This window comes from Ixodes scapularis, unplaced genomic scaffold (assembly GCF_016920785.2).
Source record: "Ixodes scapularis isolate PalLabHiFi unplaced genomic scaffold, ASM1692078v2 PGA_scaffold6__148_contigs__length_123643588, whole genome shotgun sequence".
Lineage (NCBI taxonomy): Eukaryota > Metazoa > Arthropoda > Arachnida > Ixodida > Ixodidae > Ixodes > Ixodes scapularis.
The window spans coordinates 89835529-89858060 of NW_024609881.1; the positions used below are offsets into that span (position 1 = coordinate 89835529).

A 22532-nucleotide genomic window follows, 5' to 3' on the forward strand; every position below is an offset into this window, starting at 1 on the left:
GGGGGGGAGAGGGGGGTAGAGGTAGATAGGTAGATAGCTACCGCCTACAAGCTTACGGCGTAACAAGAACGCGATATTTGCCCCCAGAACAAGAAGCAGTACGTCAAAAACGCGCCGACGTGTATTTGTCATTTTAAAAGCGGTTTAACGACTGCTAGTCGTTAAATACTCCCTGGTAAACGATTAATGAACAAGATGTCATAATCATTTTAGTGAAACACAACTAAGAGAGCACTTTAGGAGTAAATTTGAGGAAAGGTTCGAGTTCGAACAGTTCGAACTTCGAACCACACGATGTTTGTCGCAGCCGACTAGCGCCTCCGACGATCAACATCGGCGCTACCGCCACTGCCATCACGACAATATGGCGGACGAAAACATATACTGCGGGAGCTGGAAGGTCAGAAAAACTTTTTATTTCATAATACTGTCGAATTTCGGGCACGCAATTAACCCGACGGCACCGCAAGGGTCGATTCTTCCGACCACACCTCAAATTTGATTGCATGCACTCGTGTGAGGTTCGTGCGCGCCACTCTAGCAGCACAGGCCGTCGGTACACTGGCTTTCCTTCGTCTGACATTTAATGCGACTGGTTTGTTTACAAATATCCGTGCAAATGTTACCTTTGCGCAGTTCTTTTGAATAGCCTTTGCTATTGCAGTAAGAGTTGAATCGTGTTATTACGCTTCATTTTGAGTCTCGTCTGGACGCCTAGACCGCAGAAAAATGCTCTTTTCTCCATCTCAATGTTTCGACTTCACAGCTGATCGTTGGACGGGGGGAACGGGGAGGAGAGAAGCCTGGAAATATTCCTGGATGACTTCGGCTCACCAAAACAGCCGCAAATCATTGTTTGTTTAGATAACTCCCGTGTGGGCGTCGTCCCTAGCCCTTGACGGATCAATAGGAGCCTGAGAAATTATGCGAATGTGTAAATATAATTAAGGTAGTTGTCCCGTTTGGGTGGATCGAGACGGTGTATCTCGTTTTTGTCCTGCAGCTTGTCGCAAAGACCTGTATGAAAGACCTGCGTTTTTACCGCTGTGTGATGGCGGAAACGGGATTTTTCTGTCTTCCAAATATCGGCTGCCTTCGTTTATCTGGCTCGAGCCGATTCCTTTTATCTGGGTAGTGAAGAAAAAGACAGGCTCGCACCATAACCTTAACCAACCATCTCACAATATCCAGCACCTAATTACTTCAGTTTATAATTTTTTTCCCATGCATTTGTATTTGCACTGATGTTATACTAGTAGTCAGGTGACCCCGATGAATTGTCCACTTTTTCTTATCATGCTCGTCTCTACGCTTCTCTATGCCAACACCATTCAAAATGAAAGGAAAAAGAGACTCCGTAAATTGCCGTCACCGAACCGGCATACCTGCCATGCCTGGCCTGACGGTCCAATGGAGACGACATTCGGCTGTTCAAACACCGACCTCTTTCCAGTACGGGTTGGGTGGCACGCACTGCTTGGACTGTTGTTGAGTTGCGGACACATCATAATTTCTCTTTCTGGAATTGCAGATCACGAAATGCATATCGCTGGCCGCAGGAACTGAGGTTGCAGATGTCGAAGGGTAATATATTACACGCTGTTCTTATTCATCTTGATAGAGGTTTTAACACGAAATGTGTTTTGTTAGTCATTTGCTATAAGCAAGTCGTTGTGGACGAGTTTCGGGAATGATTGACATTGATGAGCGATACGCTAAGGGCATGACATGACGTTAAGGTCGTATATGAAACTCGAACCTGGGTCGATGTGGTGGCAGTCGGGTGCAATGGCCGCTGAGCTGCGTAGCACAGCTACTCTGAAAGCATTGCGCTCCTGGCAAAACGTGCCAGTGAGAGCGGTGTGACGTCGTGCCACGTAACCGCTCACCTCATTGACGTCACGCATTGCTCGAGAACCATATGGGCTAGTGCCTGTGCGGTGCGCTCGCCTGTTCTCTCTCTACCCGTGGCTAACATCTATGGTGCACAAAGAAAGAACTTGCACAGACCGCACATTCTGTGCTCCGTGGTCTCTGTCGGCACGATCGAGCTTGTGTGTTTTTATCTTTCACGGCTCTCCTAGAGCCTTCTAGTAGCATTGCGTAACATACCGCTCGTTTTAAAGTATGAAATGCTTTTTAACGCTATCCCCCCCCCCCCCAATCAAAAAGTTTTGTCTGGTTGTCCGTCCGTATCCCACTAAATTTAGCGAGGAATTGGATGTCATGTGCCCTATGCACGAATTCAGGTTCTATGCTAAATTTAGTGGAATCATTGATGTTGTGTGAATTGATGTCACGGGACCTACAGACAAATTCAGGTTTCCCGCTAGATTTAGCGGAAAAATTGACGTCACGTGACTTATGCACCAGTTCAGTTTCCCGGCTAAATTTCGCAGGAAAATTGATATCACATGATCTGATGTCATGTGCCCTATACAACACATTCAGATTAAAATAGAAACAAATTAAAGAATGATCCCTTTTTAAAATACTGCATTTCATACATTAAAAGTCTTTGAACGTAAAGGTCGCTGCCAATTTTTTTTACATTGACGGACCGCAAGGGAGTATGTCTGTTTTTGAGTAAAGTTTTTGGTCAACAAAGCTTTTCACATCAGTCTCTATCTTCCGCCAGGACGGAGTTCACGCTCGACGAAAGCGGAGACCTTACTTGGAAGATTCCGGACAACGCGGAATCCATGCCCTTCTTCAGTTGTGAGACTTTCGAGGTAAAACTTTCTGCGCGTTAGCTAGCCCATACTGCGTTTCGTCTTACGATCGACCGAAGCAGTTGCTACTGACTGCCCCGCCAATCCAACGCCGTAAAAGTGTCGCGCAGCTCTGCACTTCGCTTGTCACGGTGTGTCACTGCGCCCCAACCGAGAGGCGCTTGCACGGCGTTAGATGACTGATGTCTCGTAGTGTCTCCATCGTGAGATGCAACAGAGTATGTATAGTGATTTTTTTAGGGGGCTAAATGACGATCGTTTTGGAGGCTAAAAACGTGAGACGTGCAAGATTTTTACCAGATGGTATCTGTAGAGCTCTCTGCAATTTTTGATAATCACACGGCATCATAAAGTTTCACAGATTCTGACATCCTTGCATTCAAAAATTCCTCTAGAATTTTACATACCTTTCGTATGCTCCGTAATCAACTGATAGTGTGGTCGCTTTTGATACATATTTTTGTTCCTGCTAGTCTAGTGACACTACAAAAGTTTTATGTCACTACAGATATTTATACGGAAAGAGCTATCGTCAGCAGTCTTGGATATTTCCCTGAAAAGCGTTTTTCTACATTCTACTGTGTCTAATATTTTCTAAATGTATCTAACTGTTAAAAAGCAGTCAAACAATTTCGTATAGCACATTTTGTAGACATCAACATGGACCTGTACTCTGTTTTGTGGGATTAGATAGCAGCTTCAGATGCTGGCCAGAAATCTTTTATATTGATTGTAGTCAAACTTTGAAGAAGCTTTATTTTTTCAAGCCAGCAGGGGAACTATTTTTAAAAAAGTTAACTACCGAAATATCCCAAAAGATGCCCCACCCCTGAAAGATAACCCACCCCTATTTCTGGCTTGATTTGCTATTTTATTTTAAACACCGAAAGATAGCCCACTCCTGGTTATCGTAGTGTTCGGATCAATGACGACTTCTGCATAAAAGCGGCTAATTAGCCATGACGGGATATACCGTAAAGTACCAAGCGCCCGCACCCAAATTTCGCAACATCTCAAAGAAATATGCACAATACATATATAGGTAAAATTGATGACCTAACAAGCGCCCATTCCCCCCTTTTTTACGATTATCTCCATATTTTGAGTGTGCGCTTGCTCGGTATTATACGGTAAGCAAACACTGCTTACTAAGAAGTACAGTTGCTTCCTTGTCCCTTACCATGATAACTAGTCTAGCAGAAAACATCATCTAAAAAAAGTGTTGTTTTTCAACTTCTCTTCATTTTACACCAAAAGTTAGCCCACTCCCTATTTTTACCAGATTTTCTCTCAATTTTGGGTGGGCTATCCCTCAAGATATTACGGTGAGCATGGCTTTAAAGGGAAACTTCGGTCAATTCCGAAAATTCTGTTATTACGGGTGATTATCATGTTAAAACAAGTAATAAATGTTTCTGTGACATTCGTTTCCCAAAAAGCTAAATAGTTTTTTTGCGAACCTTGCTTAAACAAAAATCACAAAGCGAAACCGAAACCTTGCCCACAGCGGCAACATTGGTCCTGCTTGTCAATTACTAGACATCACGTGGTGCGGACACGTCAGCTATGTCATCAACGAAAGCGGCGGACAGCACCCCACGCTCTCTTTTTTTTCTCCCTCTCTCGCTCTTTGCGCCTCGAAAAGTAAGAAATAAAGAAAACTATTCTTCCAGCTGTTGTTGTTCCGTGCAGCGTTGGCTGTGTCCACACAGCGGCGTTAACTGCTCTGCTCCGCATGTCGCCTGCTAGATTGGGCGGGTTTCGGTAACTGTGGAGCCGTTCCAAATTCGTTAATCGGGTTAATAAACTTTTAGACCGAACTGCATCATAATATTTTACGTGTAGGCTTTTCAGATGATACGACATAGGACTGCATTGTTTTCTCAACATAGAAATTTGACCGGAGTTGCTATTTAAAACCCTGTCATAAGGGGTGAAATATCATGAGACCAAGCTTGTTTTGATGCGAACTGGCTGGTCTTTGGTGCGTTAGTTGCTTTTATATTTTTTTTTTGTTACAGGTGTTTCTTGGGAACCCGCACTACATCAGATTCTTCGGTACCTTTGCCGGTCACGTCATTGAGTTTCGGGTGGGTTGGGTCTCTACCATCTTGCCTCTGTAGTGTATTTCTTAATTCATCGACTCCGAACCTTGTGATTCTGATTGCCACTTTCATTATGAAACGCTCGTGTATTTCTGGGGTCGTGCACTTGACTTGTGCAGTCTTGGTTCGTCGTCTGTGCTCATGGATTTTGCGTCTGTTCCTTCGTAGGTGGCCCATTCCGACGAAGACGGCATTAACCTGATTTATGAGGGTTGGTGCGTCCTGCAATGCGTAAAGGTGGCGGTCCTTCTTTCGATCTTCCCGCAATTCATCTCCTTTTCTTTTTTTTTCGTGCATTTTTATAACTGTTTTAACCTCTTGTTAAGTCGTCGGTTACGTCCCTGCCTTTGTCCTCACTCTATCTTTTGTTCTTGTCTCAGTCTCTGCAGTTGTCTCTTTTCCAGTCTTCATTCTCGCCTTGCTGTAAATCTTTATACTTTTTTGCTTATTTTTTAAACTTTATTGTTGCATTCACATTGCTTTGCATTTTTGCCTTTATGTCTATTTTCCTAAAGATAACCGACTTTACTTGGCAGGTCCTTCTGTAACATTAATGGGGAATTCCTCTAGTGGACTTTGAGCATTTTTAGAGCTCTTTTTTCAGAAGGATATTGTGTGCTAGTATTTACCGCTTTACAGGTGCAGGCATGGAACGATTTTGGATTGCTTTAAATCTCCCGGGGATCTCTCAACGAATGAGGGGCTGTATAATTGCTATTGCACATGCGAGGAAATTGGGAAGCTCGCATTGAAATTATATTAATGTCGCAACATTAATGTAACATTAAGGCAACGATACTTTGAAAGCGAACCTGCTGGAAAAATCAGAGTTGTAGGCAAACATTTCGCTGCAAGTCAAAGCTTTCTGCCGGCTCTGACCACCTTCACGTTTTGTCGGTGACATTAACATTAAAAAAATGTCCTACCTAACATTGCTTCCTCCACAGCTGGCACAAGCAGAAACGGGTTGGGACGAGCCTTTCAGCTATCTGCATGCGCTCGAGGAAGGCTACTTCTCCGACGCTGTTATCACGGCGGAAGGTGGAAAACAGGTAGGCATTTTTCTTTCTCTCTTTCTTTCCCTAACCGGTGAAACAGCCGCAACATCTTGCTGCCGATTTTGTAGACGCCTTAGATGTCTCTGTTCACAGGTGAGACCTCAGAAGTCACTTCTGCAAGTGTGTCACTTACAGATGTGAATGTGAGCAAGTGTCGAAGTGTCTCACCTGCAAACATTTTTGTGTTTGAGACCCTCGCAGAAGTGTCCTTTGACAGAGACACTCGAATAAGTTTTGCTTATGAGAGTGTCTGTGTCTCATTTACAAATACATGCTTTTTTGAGTGAGACTCTTTCATAAGTGTCTCGCTTATTGGAGTGTCTTTGGGTGTCTCACCGACAGGCACCTCCAGAATATCTTTTAGATCAGGGGTCTTCAGACGTTTTGGCTAAGGGGCCAGATTAGCAATCTATCGCAATCTTGAGGGTTGAAAAAAAAAAAAAAAAGAATAATCAGAAACGAAGAAAAACTAAAGAAATTAACGAAGATAGGCATCTAAACACAAAACTGAGTTTTAGAGTATGTATTAAAGAAACCCTAAGTGGATTAATACATATGCTTGAATTTGAAATTTATTGTTCAGTGAAAAATGACATTTCACACACATTTGGCCAAGAAGACTCACCAGAAGTTAATCAAAGCGAACTTTGGCACCTTCGGGGAGGGCAAAAGACTAATTACAATAATTAGACTAATGCTGACAATGTGCAGTAGTCGCGACAGAGGACACTAAGCGCAATGTGCACGCAGAAGCCATTTAATTTTAACATAGTTATACATACATAAAGGGACTAAGAATGGTGATTCTGGTGATGACGATGTTCATTCAATAATATAGTGAGAGGAGCCGTGTTATGATGCAGCTTCTTTCATTTTTCTGGTACCCTAGTTTGTGCATCTGGAGCGCGTCACGGCGCCGTCGCTTTACGCACACTTTTTGCACTGCTAGCAGCGGGTCTTCTGGAAGCGGGCCAGGCTTTGTCGCAATGACTGCGGCCAGCCGCAGGCCGGTCAGAAGACTACCGTGGGCCGGGCCTTAGAGAACCTTGTTGTAGGTGATTGACTTGCGGAAGTATCCACAAGTGTCTCGATTAGAAACGTTTCTGTGAGCGAGACACTTCTGTAACTGTTCTGCAGACGGGAGATTTCCCGGGTGTCCAACTGGCAGACACCTACAAACTTCTCCCTCGCGCAAAGAGGTAATTGAGGAAACGCGCCAAGATCTGACATTGGGTTCCGCGTTGCAGCTTCCGGTGCACCTGACATTGCTCCGGCTGAGCTGTCCCCTGGTGGACTGGAGGTCCGGAAGTCCGCTGGACGGACTTCCGGACCCTGTGGTGCGGGCGGCCCTGCACTGCGCCTACGCGGACTGCCTGCCTCCTGGAACCACCGAGGAGACTGCACGGTCCTGCCTCGCACTGCTCGGGTCTCCTGTTGTGGGGTTCGAGAGGTTGACCGCGCTCTGCCAGCTCTTCCTCCACAATGCGGCCGTGCGGCAACGTGAGGCTTCGTCCAATGACTTTGTCTCGGTCACGGCATTTTGGGGGTTAACTCATTTTGATTCATGGGTGAGCGACTTCTGAATTTCCCAATGGCCTGTCGGTGCTTGCAGTTTGTTCTGTTGAGGGAAGATGCAAGTAAAAAAACGGCAATATTTTGCACAAGAAAAAAAGAAGTGATTTGGGGTTTTAAGGGGTTTTATTATTTTGAGTCTTTATATTTGATGTATAAAAATAATTAGTGACAGTTATGATTGCGAAATTAGTCAAACGCACATTTGATGACATCCAGGCAGCCCAGAACGGCATGAGTTCGAGCCATTTTTTTCTGTGTGGTTCTTCAAGTTGTGATGTCGCCCGCCATCACATTTACGTTGTCAAGTAGGCCTAGCCGTCTCCTTTTCGCTGCAGTTTTCTGTAGCTTTAGTTTTTCGCAGACATTTTTTTATAAAATGTTATTTTCGGCACCGCAGAAAAGTCTAACTATTCATCTACCATACAGTTTGAGCGCTTTGTTCTTTTTATGTAATTTTGGGGCATATTCACAGTTTGTGCACAAGAAGTTTTGTTCTTAATATTGTCCTATCACCATCAAATTTTCCATGTGTATACTTTAGAATGTATATATCTTTTATATTTATGAAAGCATTTAAGAAACTTCTGTTAACCCCTTGAAATGCCATATTTCATTTTTTTAATTATTTTAAAGTTAAGCAAGCGTCACATAGATTATTTTTGTTATTCATTGCACTCAGTGGTTTAGAAGGTGTGGATGAGTTTATTTTACTAGGCTTGTTTAAGTGTGATGCCATGCCTAACGTGTGCACAAAAACATGTTTTTTCTGCATGTACATTGCACCAAGAACCTAAATAATCAAGCTATATCAAATCTAACAGCAAATTTACAAAGAAAGGTTAAGCACCATAAACTGTAAAAATTTTATTTTGATAGTGTAAATAATAATAAAAACATTCCCCTGGCACGTGTCCCCTTAAAAGGCCCCTGAAAAGAAAAACAAATTTTTTTGAAACAGTTTGGTTAGGACACGCGTGTCAAAAAATTATTTTACGTGAAAAAAAACACTTTCTTAGAGCAATATCGACGGCGCGAGACGCAATTTGGTTGGTAGTCACCTCCTTTCCACTTGTTTTCTGTCCCGACATTTTGGGCGCGTGGAGGAGCGGTGGATCAACTTCGCCTTCACGTTGAGGTCGAAAGAGCGAATGACCATTCCTTTACGTCATGGACTTTGCACGCAGAATTTCAGATAAGTCTCTCGCCGTCAATACTGCTAAAAAAATTTTTCTTTGCGTAAAATTAATTTTTTTGACACGCGTTCTCAACGAGACTGTTTAAAAAGAATGTTTTTTTTAAGGGGCCCTTTAAATGTTTATTTTGGTCATGATGTAGTTAGATGTTGCAGAAAAGGAGGAAGGAGGCATTCTTTTCTGCATTGCCTCGGTGCAGTAAAAAATATTTTGGAACAAAGTCAACAACGTCAAAATAGGGCTCTCTGTCTAGCAAGGTCTAGGAATGACGTGCCCATTAAATGGGCGCGTCATTTCGTGGTCACACTTAAAACACGTGTTTGTGTAATAGTGCTTGAGTTGCACATGAAACATGTGACCCTTTCATGTTGCACATGCAACCTTGTGCAATCATTTCATGGTTGCACATGGTCACATATTTGCAAAATGCGACCATTTCATGGTCGCACTTTGCACATGTCGTGAGATGGGTGGAACTTAGTTTATCCCCATGAACACACAGCCAGCAAAGGACTCTCGAAGTCCTCTTCTGCACCATTTTGTCATAAAGAGGCACACATGATGCTGCACAATCATTGTTGTCATTGGCGTCTAAGAAAGGGGGCACAACAACAATGCCTCTGCAGCGTCGCACGTGTAGCTCTCCTCAAAGATCACCCATTTCCATCCTCACACCATGCGTTCCACCTCCGTGCCATGCATTCCACTTCTGCGCAGAGGTGGTATCCCTGGTCGCCGACATGCACCGCTGCGCATCGAGCGTCGTCGACTGCTTCAGCGCCAAGGTCGGCCCAGAGAACTCGCCCGGCGGTGGGCACCGAAGTGGCGGTGCGGTGGCTAACGCCGCAGCCGCGCCGGCACGCCTCTGCTACGTGGTGGGGCAGGCCCTGCGGGAGTGTGCGGTGGCAGCCTCCAAGCTGCTGCTGCTGTGTGACCTCTTCTCCCGCCACAAGCACCAGCTCTCGCGCGAGGAGAGGCGCGACCTCATCAAGTACTGCGTGTCCAGGTGAAAGGGCCTCGTCTGTATCCTGGGCATCGCACATTTTAACTAGAAGTGTTTTACAGTGGAGTTGTTAAAGGCTAGTTTCCCCAGGATTGTATCCGTCAGTAAACAAATGATGACACAGAAGTTTGGACAGCTACTGCCATTTATGAGTGATGGTGGCAACCAGACAACCGGCTTGCCGGTTGTCTGGTTGCCACTGTCACTCATAGAGGGCGACAACCTTTCGAGCCTTTCCATTTTGGCTTGCCGACTAGTGGCTCGCCATTACTTCATTCTTACCATAGTACAGCTTCCCTGGTCTTTTATCTTCACCGGAGTGGAAAAGCTGAAATTTTTTTTGGCTGGGTGTTCAGCATTGGGTGAAGCCCTGATAGAAGCATGGCCAGGAGGCTCGACGCCGATTGGCTGACGGATGGGAGAGGAGGAGTGAGGTGCTCGATGCCGATTGGTTTACAAAGAGGTTGTGTGACCAGAAGGGTAGGTGAGGAGGGGTGAGGTAGGCGAGAAGGAGCTCGACCACTCGTGCGCACTGAGGGAGAGGGGCTCGAAAGTGTGGAAAACTTTGGAAAATCGCCAGCTTCATCAGTTTGATTAGTGATAATACCGCTTCATTCTAGGAACAACTATTGAATTTACTCACGGTACACGTTAAACTGTCTGATGAAGAGTGCCTTGATTGTAGGCATCTGGTGTCGGGAAACTCTAGTATCGCTAAACGTTTGTGATGCTAGGACGTTTGACACATGCAACACAATGGCCTAGTAATTTGCCATAAATTTCTTTTTAATATTATTTATTTATGATTTAGAAATACTGCCAGCCACCATTGGAAGCCAAGGCAAGGGCGAGCGTATAAAAAGGAAGGCAAAAAGAATGCAGATTGAGATCTCTCGCGGCACTGCGAGCAACACACAAAAAACAGTAGGCTATCATGGCGGAAAAAGTTGTTGGTTGAATCATTGTTGGCAATGATTCCACGGTAGATGCGTTTGTAACGCTCTCTGGCAAGCTGTCCCGGTCGTTGATCATACTTGCGAAAAATACCAGCATCGGTGCGACGTCCGCCGTCCTTACAGGAACTAGCAGACGCGGAGGTTGGAGCAATGGTGCCTGGAGCGCATCATTGACTGGTGTGTTAAAGGTGAACTCCGCCGACTTTTCGAGCTACCGAATCCAAGGGCATAATCTGAATGTGGATGGCTTCCTGATTCTGAAATGCTATCTCGTTCTCCCAAATTGACTCTAGTTAATTTAAAAAAGTGATATTTTGTTTGTTGCCGAAACTGAAACATCGTTCTCCCTAGGTTTTTCCCAGTTTTCCCCACCGCCCAAGTGTGACGTCACTTGTGTGCAGCGAGGCACGCTGCCGGCAATCAAGTATGCTCGCGCCTGCCTTTCTCGCGTCTAACGGCAAGAAAACCTGGGCGTTCGTGCTGTTTGAAGTTGATAATTATATATATTTGCATAAAGTATGGCCTTGGTCTACGTGCACAACTATAAGAAAGTAAAAAGAAAAGAACAACGGGAGCAATTGGAATTTTTATAAAACCGGTTTTGCAACTCGCTACGCTCAAGCCGCGCCTCACTAGTTTCGTGATATTGCTGGTGGATCTGTTCCCTTTTATTAGAAGATGGCTGGCGAAGAAAGGTCGAAGAGTCACGCGATACATCTTTTGATGAATTGCCAAAGCACCGCAAGAAATGCTCGGAACGTGGGTACAGGTGCCCCACACGCTCGTATCACCTGAAGAAACGTGCCATTTGTTTTATATTTTCTTTTGAAAAGTTACTGTTGCAGGCATCAGCACGTGTAACTACTCTTGTGGCATCAATATGCTCCTTGGTGCTTAAGTAATTTAGCAAGGGATCTGTAGACATTTCTGAAAAGCGCTTCTGGTCGATGCCATTTTCAGCGTTCGTGCGTGTGGCGCATACATTGCTCGCCTTCCAAAGCGATGAACATTTGCGTGCTGGGCTGGGACCTAAGATATGTAGACTTTCTCAAAAAGAATGAAATGTTAAGAATGGAATGAACTGCATTCGTTTAGATCAGATGGCAGGTTACTGATCATGAAGATTGTGTTGAAATGACGATTAAAAGAACTTCACAACCACCAAGCCAAACATCAAGGTGCAATGGAATGCATATAAAATACACAAATACACTGTTCATCTCCAAATAAAGAATATTTGCTTGAAGATACAATAGTGTGTGAGGTACAGAAAGACATCATAAACCTTTTAATTCAATAAGTTAACAAAAGTTAATAAAAAAATGTACCCGTATTTTTTTCTTTTTACTTTTGCGGTAGAATGCAACGCGTTCAAACGCCCATCCACGAGAGCACATGGGAAGGGGGTAATTCTATATAAGATTTTTTTTAAGGTTAAGTTGGTTTAGCACAGTTTTCATCAGCTGTAAATTGGCATGCTTCCCTTTAGCACCATAATTATTTTCATAATTAAAAAAAAAAACTTCTCAGCCTTATATAAAATTTCTCCGCAATATAATAAATTAAAAACGTTTTCATCACTTCTGTAGCGAATATTGCACGCCAACCATTTGACAAACCAGGCAAGGCTCTATCGTATATTAATGGAGCTCAACACCTGCTTCATGAACCTCTGTAATAGCAGAGAGGAATAGCAATATGTCGAAAGTCATGTCTAAATTCAGTCTTGAACTTTGTTTAGACGTTTCACTTCTCGTCTTCAACATATCGGCCGCGTGAGTGGAACTCCGAGAGTAGATTCGACGTCCGAAACAAATATAGTGTTTGTAAAAAAAAAAAAAAGAAATCACTCAACCAATTGTGAATAACAAATGTGACTTTGCCAAATGTCGACTATGGTGCTAGTGTACTATTTTTTCTCAATATTATTAGCGCTCTTTGGACGGATGTCATAATGGCCACAGCTGGCCTGAGTTTGTGCTTGCCGCTCTTGAAACTGTTCCAGCTGCTGAAGGATACTCAGCTCGCAGCTATAAAGTATTCCGAGCAAAAGTGAAAATGTTTCACGTGACACTAGTTCTCCTGGCACACAGCTCGCGCAAAAGCACCTTGACGTGGCTGGCCTCCATTGCTGCCGGGGAACGTTTTTTTTTTTTTTTCTGCCATGAAAACAAGGGTAAAAAAGAAGCTTTTTCCCGGCACTGTTTCGACAATCTATTGCGGAGCACAGATTGCTACCCATTGCATAGGAACTTGCAACCTTGAAGCTGCAAAAAAATTATCTCGATCGCTGGCGTCCGGAAAGCCACTTCGCAGCTGCCCGAGTCGCTTGTCCGCCTGCACATGTGTGACGTATGCGGGTAGGGAAAAGTAGGGATTTTTTATTGTTGCCAGTAGAAAGTTGCCCCCTGGGACCCTCGCGGCCGGCGTAACTTGAAAATTTAATATTTTCACGAAAAAATTTTATTTCTTTAAAATATTTTGGTTATCTGATAAGAAAGGGTTATTAATGCGGTCTGCAAATTTCCAACCAAATCAAGGTCTACCAAAAAATTGGCGGAGTTCCCCTTTAAGTGCCCTACACCCTGTTGGGAAAATAAATTTAATTGAATTGAATTGAAGATGTGGGTAGACACACTAGTGTGAGACACATCCGAAGCACAGCACCACAACTTGTGGCTCATGAATACGTGCCTCGTGTTGGCATTTGTTGAACGAAAATGTATGGTTCTTGAGAGCGTTTTGCCTTACTTGCGTCACTGGCGCTGCCTTGCAGGCTACCCATCTTCATGAACCAGCTGCAGAAACTGCTCGAGGCGGTCAAGCGGTCATTCGGGAACCTGTCTTTCACGGAGCGCACGGTCATCGCGGCCTACGTCGTACCCGAGGTGGGTCCGAAGGCGCCCATTACTGAGGATCTCTGGCGCCGCCATCTTGGCGTTGAGTGTACTGTCGAACTCTGTCGCTTCTCCTGGATGGACATCTCGAGGTTCCCCGCTCGGTGTCCAAGTTGAAGCATGGAGGCATTCAACTTGCTGGTGTCGGAGGGCAGCATATTACCAGATTCTTTTTGTAGCGTTAGCTACACTGGCCGAAATTGAGCAGTTTCGTGTGGCCTTCATAATGGGCCGTGCTCATTATGTGAGCCGTGCTCATTATGCGGAGTGCGCGGCAACAGAGCTCCGCATAATGAGCTCGCATATTGAGTGCGCAATATTGAGCACGGCTCGCATAATGAGCACGGCTCATTATGAAAGCCGCGCGAAGCCGCCGCCGTGCACCGTGCCGCTGCCGCACGCTCCGCCGCCGCTGCGCTTGCCTTGCCGGTCTGCCCATTCCAGAGGAGTGACGTCACAGCCGTGGAAGACGCACTGGCGCCGCCGCGTGCCCAGCTGTGCGCCTCCGTTGCGCAGTAGCCAAGTCTGACGCTGCACCGGAGCCGCTTGATAGCACCTCTCATTTTGTGCGTATAAACTCATGCTACGTATATCCTGGCATAACTGAGCCAAGCCACCGCAATTGTTTGTTGCGACTCCACCTCGTGGTAAGGAGGATGAGCACAAACTATTTGGAAACTTTTTAGGGGCACGTGAGATTTGGGTGATCAGCAACTTGATCTTGATCCAAACTGACACAAATTCCAGAAGATGAGAGAGATTGATGGTGCACTGAACAACTCCGATATTGCTAGTTATACTATGTATTGATCTTTTGAGATTCAGTTAAAAAAAAAAAAACACACTGAAAATCACCTACCCCCTTGCCAAAATGGCTGTCATTAGTTCAGAATCGTTGAAAATTTCTCACACAATTTGTTTTGCTACTTTATTATGGTAGACTCTCATTAATTAAATCTCTAGGAAGCCACAAATTTTCTTTGAATTATCAGAAGTTTGAATTATCAAAACTTCATCTAAATATGCCACAAAATAAAATTATGATTTGCTATATGAATGGCTACACATACAAAGCAGATACTCAATGATTTCCTCTACATAACCCTACTGATCGGGGGCAGGTATGCCGCACGAGAAAAATTTGTGAAATATATGACATAGGTTTATTTATCCCTCAAAAAAGTTGTTTATCGTGGACTGTTTAGACAGCACATGACAACTCAAAACAAAATTAAGATTGTTTATTGGGCCAAGAAGTTGTCTAATGGGAACTATTAAGCAGTGGACAGAGGAGCAATGAAAACGGGCACCGCGCGGGAGTTTTCACAGCAACTTGCACGGAAGCTGTGACGTGGACCCATGCCGTGCCACCATGTCGCAGCATCTGCGCAAGTTGCTATGGAAATTTCCGCGCGGTGCCCGTTTTTATAGCTTGTGGCACCCTGCTCCAGCCCCGTTGAGAGCGCTTTTCACCGAGCACCCGTGCACTGTGGAGAAGCAGCACCCGCAGAAGCAAGCTTCGCAGGTGTTGCCTCTTGAAATTTGTTTGAATCAACCAAAAGTATGAAATATCCATGTTTGAATTAGCGTGAGACTACTGTGCTTTCAACCCTTCTGAACCCGGGCCTAGTTTGCAGCATACAGAACCCATGCAAACGAGGTTATTTACAACGTCGCCGTTGCCTCATTATTTGGACCATCAGTTGTTTGCGGGCATGGAAATAGAGACGGAACGACGATGGCACGATGCCAAACGTTGGCCCGCGCAGATCGAGTCTTCCCTGGACTCGCTGTTCCAACTGATTGCGGAGGCCAAGTGTGCCCTGGACCTGATCATCAGCCGGATGAGCAACGACAAGGGGTGCTCCGCATCCGCGGCCTCGGACTCCGAGGGGAAGGCCACCGTCGGACAAGTCCTCAACCGGTCCCTCAGAAACGTGAGCGGCTCCCTCGAAACCGCTGTCGTTTCACGGCGAAACCTCTAAAACGTCGCAACCAAAGATCCCCAGACCATCCGGCGCAGCTTGACCTTGGGTTACATAAGCAGCCCTTTTTTGACGAGGGTTTGATTCTGTGGTGCATCATAAATTTGCTGATACAAATTTGTTTTGTCACAGCACGCCACCTTTGTTGGTACTTGTTCAGTGAATTACGCTGGTACGTGTTTTTAATGCAAAAGCATTAACTGTCTCATGGAGCGAGCCAACGTCATCAGCTTTTAAACCGTGCCAAAAGGTACTATGAATCCTTTCTCCAAGTGAAGCCAGCTCCCAGCTATGAAACCACGCGCAAAGCTAGCCAACGGGACCAAAATTCCCGATCCCAAAGCAGCGGAGTAAAGCTGATGGATTTTCGGCTTCAATCTCATTGGCTGGTGTGCGTCAACGAGGCTACCATTGGCCGGACACGCAGTGCCATGGGATGGCCGCTCGTTGAAACTGACGCTGCACGTTAGTTTCAATGACCGGCCACCCCATGGCGCTGCGCGTCCGTCAGCATGCCAATACGAAACGTCCAAGGTCACAGCGGCTCTCTTTTCGCCGGCAGAGCAGAGTGGAAGAATGATGTACATGCTTTCGCATTCACAACTCATGAGAGGTGCTTAGTTGTACCTCGAGCCTTTTCTGAAAAAGTCTCGACTGTACAAGGGTCGAGTTATGTCGATGCCTCAGGTTCCAGTACTAGAAGCACAAGCAACTTTGTTTTCCTACTTTCATGGCTTTAATACGCGAGTGCTTAATAGGGAGAGTTTCCGCCGGTAATCACCTAGTGAGCGAATTGGGTACTGGTACTTCGGAAATTAAAGATTTATTTCTTGTTCCTCCGGAGAAGTGTGGGGACAAATGGCACAGGGGAGACGAAATTAGGACATCAGATCAGTTGCCGTAGTCTTTATCCGCATCCCTTTTTGTTCTCTGCTTGTGTCTGATAACATCCAGGCTTATGACTGACCTGCTAAAACCCATAAAAAAACAGTTTTTTGTCCCCGTTTTCAAAATGCTAAAATTAGACTAATGGGAAGTCGTCCATCGCAAAACTCATCACGGCATCATAAAAATCTTCTCTCTCTCTTGTCCATCATGCTTGCAGTCCCTGAACGTGCGGGAACTGGTGAAGCTGCGCAGTTTCTACGAAAAGGTGTTTGTGACCTTCATCAGCCTCATGCGGAAAAAGTGAGTCTCGCTCGTGCCTACGTCCTCGTGCCCGTGGGGCCGGCCCGCGTTTAATGATGGATGTGCGTCGGATGTGCAGGGAAAGCTTCTGCGACATGGGCAGTGGGAGCAAGATCCGGTCGGTTGCGAAGAAGTTGGAGCAGTTCATCGATGAGGTGGGTCCATGTTGATCCTTTGGAAATTAGGGCATTTGCAAAAAAAGCTTCACAGTCACTTCGGACACTTGCCATGTGTGATACTTCCGCGATGTAGTGACAGCTCAATATTTTAACCCTAATCTTGAAATGGAATTCTAGTTCATAGTCACTTCTGATAAATCTAAACCCTAGTGGCAGTCCGCTATCTTAACCTTAAGTTCAAAATAGAATTCTAACATCCACGTAAAGAGCTGCTTTTTATTTTTTGGGGAGGCTCGTTGCTGGAAAGAAGTGCCCTTTCTTTTTACCCAGACCGGTGCACCGATGATGTTGTGGCTTTGCCACAGGCCACCCGTGTTGTGAGGGAAGTTCGCTTGTCAATGTGGGAGAGCCCTCTCTAATAAACTTTTAAGATGTAATTTTAGAGCGAATTCGAAGCGAATAGAGGTTTTGGCCCAATGTTCTCTAATCGAATATCAAATAGTTTTTTCTAAGCCTTGCATTGCTGTTGCACCATGTTTATATGAAAACCCAGCTAAACCTGTGAAGGTTGTTTTCAAGCTTCACTTGTCTATTTATTAGCTAATTTTAATATAATTATAATTATCCACCATACCTAATTGAGTGGATTTACAAATCTTGACATCTACAAATATTTTTTTATTAATCTTTAATATAAAAACAGAATTAATCATGAATGATGAGCACAGGTTTTCAGGGCATCTCTGCCTTGCATACTCTTGCATAACAGCGACAGTTAATTTTGAAATATTTACTGCAACATAAATATCAATGCTAATGTTGAAGCTTGGGTGAGTTGGTACATACTTGAGAATTGAAACAGTGCAAAGGACGAGAGACGGGGTGAAGGACAGACAGTGCACTGAACTGTGGCGACACGGACAGAGCACTGAACTGTAGATATCAACATTAACGAAGTTCCCATTTCTTTTTAAATACACCAGGCACGCAGGTGCATCATCCCGCTTTGAAAGTGGGCTTTTCTCCCAAATATGCAATTGCGACATTCATGTTTTTCCAAGTGTTGATGGTGGCGGGTTACCCTATTGAGGGCGCTTCTTACTGAGCACCGATGCACTGTGGAGAAGCAACACCTGCGGAGCTCGCTTCTACGGGTCTTGCTTCTCCTCAGTGCACCCGTGCTCGGTGAGAAGCACGCTCAACAAGGCTAAACCATCGTTACCAACTCTTAGAAAAATATGAATATCGCAGTTCATCGCAAAGCGGATATCGAATAGTGCACTATTCGAAACTACTATTCGAAATTTTGAATATTTGCACAACACCACATAATTTACAAAACAAAATCCGAAGCACTTTTTCGTTTGAAGGTGAAATTAAACACTATAAATCAAGATTAGAAACTTGAATAGTCATAGAAATGGTTACAATACACTACTAGGTATTCGATTTAATACTTTGTAAAGAATATCTGTAAAAATTCAGTTTAATATAAGCAAGTTTAGAATGTTTGTTGAAAAAGTTAGAATTTGTCTCCATTTGAATCTATTAGAAAAATTTAGAATATATTTCTGGAAAGCATTCAGACCTACTTGAATCATGCTATAATTACTATACTTTAGAACTGGAGGACTGGGGTGTGTTTGTGCACTCTTGCTAAGCATGGGAGAAACTGTGCTCACCCCAACTTCGGTGTTCTCCATTTTTTACATCGAAAGTTTGCTTTGAATGGCCTAGTTTGAAACAAGGGAATGTGAATCTTTCTGGCGACGCAGATTCCCATGCTGCTTCTGCGCATCGAAGAGCTTCGCTCGGCGGTCTTGGAAAAGCAGAGCTGGAAAGAGTGGAAGTTTCTCTTCAAGCTTGGCACTTCCAAAGTGGTGAGTCGCACTCGCCGTGCCCGCTTACGCTCTCGTCATCTCAAAGCTACACAGGGGAGGTTCTTGGCTTTTAGAAACCATACCTTGATCTACATGCTTTCTAGGTTCAAAAGTTCTTCCATCTGTATCTCCATGTGTGGCCTCCCCTATTTAAAACTTTGACAAAAGATTTTGGTCCGAGGAAAAAAGAGAACTTCACCTCTTTCCCACAGTATGGTGGCAAAGGCAGCGGTAGCACAGCATGTATTCAAACCAATCAAATCAGTTTTATTCACAAAAAGGATTGATGCAATTGGGTGAAAAATGCAGATGCATCCGTAGCCAGTCGGCTAGTTCGGGTCCATTAAAAATACTATTTATTACATAAAGTGAATCAAGGAGCTTAACGAAGCAGGACTGGGATATTTAGGAAACAATATATAAAGCACCTGATGTCTGAAGCTGCAGTAATTTACTGATCGAGGGATGATCAAGAGGGTGAATTTGATTTAAGAGAAGAGCAGAAGGTATTTTTAAGTGCTTCGTTGAAGTTATGTAGATTGCAAATTTTTGTACCACGGAACTGAATTCTTCTTTCTCCTTATGCATTATGAAATTGTGGAAGGCTAAAAGGCCAGATGAGTTAGCTCTAGTGTTACGAGGACCCTTGTTGTGTGGTGCTTCTCATGCATTTCGTGCCTCGGTGGCTTAAACGTTGCGGAGCTTAGCATCTCCGAAAGAAAATCCTTCTAAAGCTAGTGCTTCAGCAGGGGTGGAATGCAAAGTTTGCATTCCCCACTGTCGTGCAGCCCGGCTTTGACCCTGCTACTTCTCGTCTTCCCATTTCCTCTGAAGCATGTGGAGATCCTGTTCTTTAACATTTTTCTGTAATTTGTGGCCTATTATATATTAATTTTCACCTCTACTTTCAAGTTCTTGTGCTAAGCACAATCATAAGCACAGTTTTTTTCGATCAATTGTGGTTTTCAAGAAAACCTTCAACTTTATCACAAACGTTTCTGCCCAAATTTGTTCACAGCACCCCCATCAAAAAGTATGACACAAAATATAGGAGTGTGTTACAAAGAGAAGAGGGTGTGGCAAGACTTGTTTTAATTTTGGCATCATGCTAGAAAAAGTTGTCTCAAGTTGAAAGGTTTCTGCTTATAATTAGAAACAAGTCATCAAAGTCTCTGCCAATTAGAGAATTTTGTAGTTGATGTTTCCCAGGAATAGTAGTCTCGTCGCACCCTTCGATATATCAGGTATTGAACGCCGAATAATGTATTCAGGTTCAAGTTTTGGACCTAAAGATACCGTGGGCAAAACTTTGTGTCGTGACAAAAAAAAATGAATTCCGAGAAAACGGGACAAGATTTCCCAACAGGCTTACGAATAGCATGGACACAAAGCTTTGAATCAATGTAAATATATATAAATGTGCCTTTCCTGAGTCTAGTACTTGCAATACGTTTTGTTTGTCACTTATAGATGAAGAGAAAAGAAAATAAATAAAAGGTAACTTCTTTTTTCTATTTTTGTGTTTCAAGACCAGGGTCTCCCCTTAAGATAACAAGGCCATGGCTGCTTCAGCTTTCGGCTGGAATTCACGTTCAGTCAGCGCTGGCATGAATTCCAGTCGAACGCCGACGCGGCACTGATACGATGCTCATTCATCACGGGAGTGCGTCACCGGAAACTGTTGGGTGCCAGCTGGCCGTACAGCATGTCTTCCGTTAAAGAACGACCTCGAAACCTTTTACAGCGACAGCTGTTGGTGAGAACCTCCCTCGAGGATTACGTGGCGGTCCGCCACAAAAACTCCCGCCAGCATCGTCAACCATATTGTCAATCGTGCAATCGCTCCCAGTTCTGCCGCTTCTGGGAATCCCTGCTGTGCCTGCCTCCGCTGTAGTTGGCACACTGTTGGGCTGGTGCATGAGCATGACCATCCGAGACCGGCATCGCCTCTCCTTCTCTGGTGCTCGCTGTTGAGGTTGGGGGGGGGGGCAGAAAGTACCAGCAAGATTGCCGCCGTGTGGGCAGACCTGTGGACCTTCAAAAGTCCGTGGCAGGTCTGAAGAATGCGACCTTTGGTTATGGCGTGTGAAGGAGATTCATTGTAGACGGGGTACGGATCGGGAACGGAAGCGAAACCAAGCTGTTGCTGCGACACGTGCATTTCGGTGCACCTTTGTTCGGGAGGCGAAGCCAGCGACTTCGTCGTTCGTTTTCGTTTTGTTCACTGACGGCGGTCGTCGTGCACTTGCAGACCTGGGTGCTGAACAAGCTGGTGTCTCACCGTTCCACCCTGAAGACGGTGGTGGCCCACTTGTGCGACCTGGTAGCCAGGGACCAGTTCACCTCGGCGCTTGTGCAGCTGGGAGTCTTGACACCTGCGTCCGGGCAGCCGCACCAGAACGGCGTGGAAAACGACGATGCGACGTCAGCGCCGGTTGCAGCGGCAGTCTCGCCCGCTGTGGATTCCTTGCAGGCGAGTAGCCTTCTCTCAATTGATTAATGTTTAAAGGCTCAAGAGCACATGCTAAAAACTGTTTCCTAATTGCTTGATTGATTGGTCGAGGTTTAGTGAACCAGAAGCCGCTAAGGCTCTGATGTACCAAATGAGCTTTGGCTATGATATGTCAAATGCATTAATTTGATTGATTGATTGATTGATTGATTGATTGATTGGACAGGTTTTAATTGCCCAAAACCAACTAGGGTTATGATCCACTAAATACCCTTCATTGTATGATGATGCTTTATATTTCATTAGCACTTTTAATATCTAACATGTGAATGCCTCTTTTTTTTTTTTTGCATTGGCTAGCAATGCGCTTTGTTTCATGTTTATTTCATGAAGTCTGTCTTAATAGCCACAGTTTTCTGTGTCTATGAGCATTTAATTGCAACCTTCTGATATTAGTGTTTTGGTTATCTGGCATTACTTGCGACAGATACTGCCATTGTGCTCGATGTATGCATAATAAGCTTTTTCTTTTGTGATGTTGCTTTTTTTGTCTGCACCACTGCATGCATAACGACAAAGCCAGTAGAAAGAACCTGAAAAAGAATCTCCTTGATTTTTGGCGTGCACCTGTCGTAACCGGCTCGAAACATGGCGGTGACGTCTCCTGTCGTTTCAGACGGAATCGCTGGAATCCCTGTGCGTTCCGCCTCCGGCCAGGGATAGCCGGCTGGCCAAGGACAGTCTGCAGTTGCTGCTGGACGGCAAGGACACAGACATGTCCTTTGAGATTGTGCCACCCGTCGTCCCCGGTGAGCCACGGTAGCGCTTTTTGTTTCCCCCGTGTAAATGTTTGGGTTTCGGATTCTGGGGACGGAAGTCCCGGTACTGCGGTGGTCGGATCGTATTTTGTTGCATTTTGTGTCTTCTGTCAAACTAGGGTCAACCTTTTCAATTTACGGTCTTGTCCCCGTTGTCCCCGTCAAATTTCAATCTCAGTCCCATCAAAGTACAGTCTCCACCCCCGTAAGTACTATGTGTTCTGACGGAAACCACTTTTCGACAAAATGAGGCATAATGAGGTAGGAAAAGGGGCGGAACTTGACCACACACTGGCCAGTCGCCGTCTCGCATGAAGCACGTGATGTTTGGTTGGCTGGTGCCTGGTTGTACATGTTTGGCCATCTTTCCAACGGTTGTTCATGCATGTGCACAGCCCAATCCAAACTCTTGTGATTATGACACGTTTGAGCCCACTAAAAGAGCCCTGCAAGGATGTTGTTCTATGGTCATTGGTGAGCTGGATACAGATGTCTGGGTGTGGGAGTGACACACTCATAGAAAATGGTCCCGGCAGGGCATGCAAAAACTGCCACACCAGTGGTACAAAAG

The 22532-nt window shown here is 44.9% G+C and overlaps 1 protein-coding gene across 1 annotated transcript in view; it reads left to right on the forward strand.

Annotated features, from left to right (window-relative positions):
- The first annotated feature begins 353 nt into the window (after window positions 1-353).
- LOC8028604 overlaps window positions 354-22532 on the forward strand; it is a 40090-nt gene continuing 17911 nt past the window's right edge. Inside the window, exons 1-15 of the mRNA XM_042294848.1 lie at window positions 354-400; window positions 1532-1584; window positions 2639-2732; window positions 4754-4822; window positions 5006-5074; window positions 5785-5889; window positions 7143-7395; window positions 9381-9669; window positions 13399-13510; window positions 15289-15456; window positions 16610-16692; window positions 16772-16847; window positions 18587-18691; window positions 20943-21164; window positions 21820-21952. Of these exons, the coding sequence (XP_042150782.1) occupies window positions 365-400; window positions 1532-1584; window positions 2639-2732; window positions 4754-4822; window positions 5006-5074; window positions 5785-5889; window positions 7143-7395; window positions 9381-9669; window positions 13399-13510; window positions 15289-15456; window positions 16610-16692; window positions 16772-16847; window positions 18587-18691; window positions 20943-21164; window positions 21820-21952 (1867 nt within the window). The 5' untranslated portion in view covers window positions 354-364. The remainder of the gene's footprint in view (window positions 401-1531; window positions 1585-2638; window positions 2733-4753; window positions 4823-5005; window positions 5075-5784; window positions 5890-7142; window positions 7396-9380; window positions 9670-13398; window positions 13511-15288; window positions 15457-16609; window positions 16693-16771; window positions 16848-18586; window positions 18692-20942; window positions 21165-21819; window positions 21953-22532) is intronic.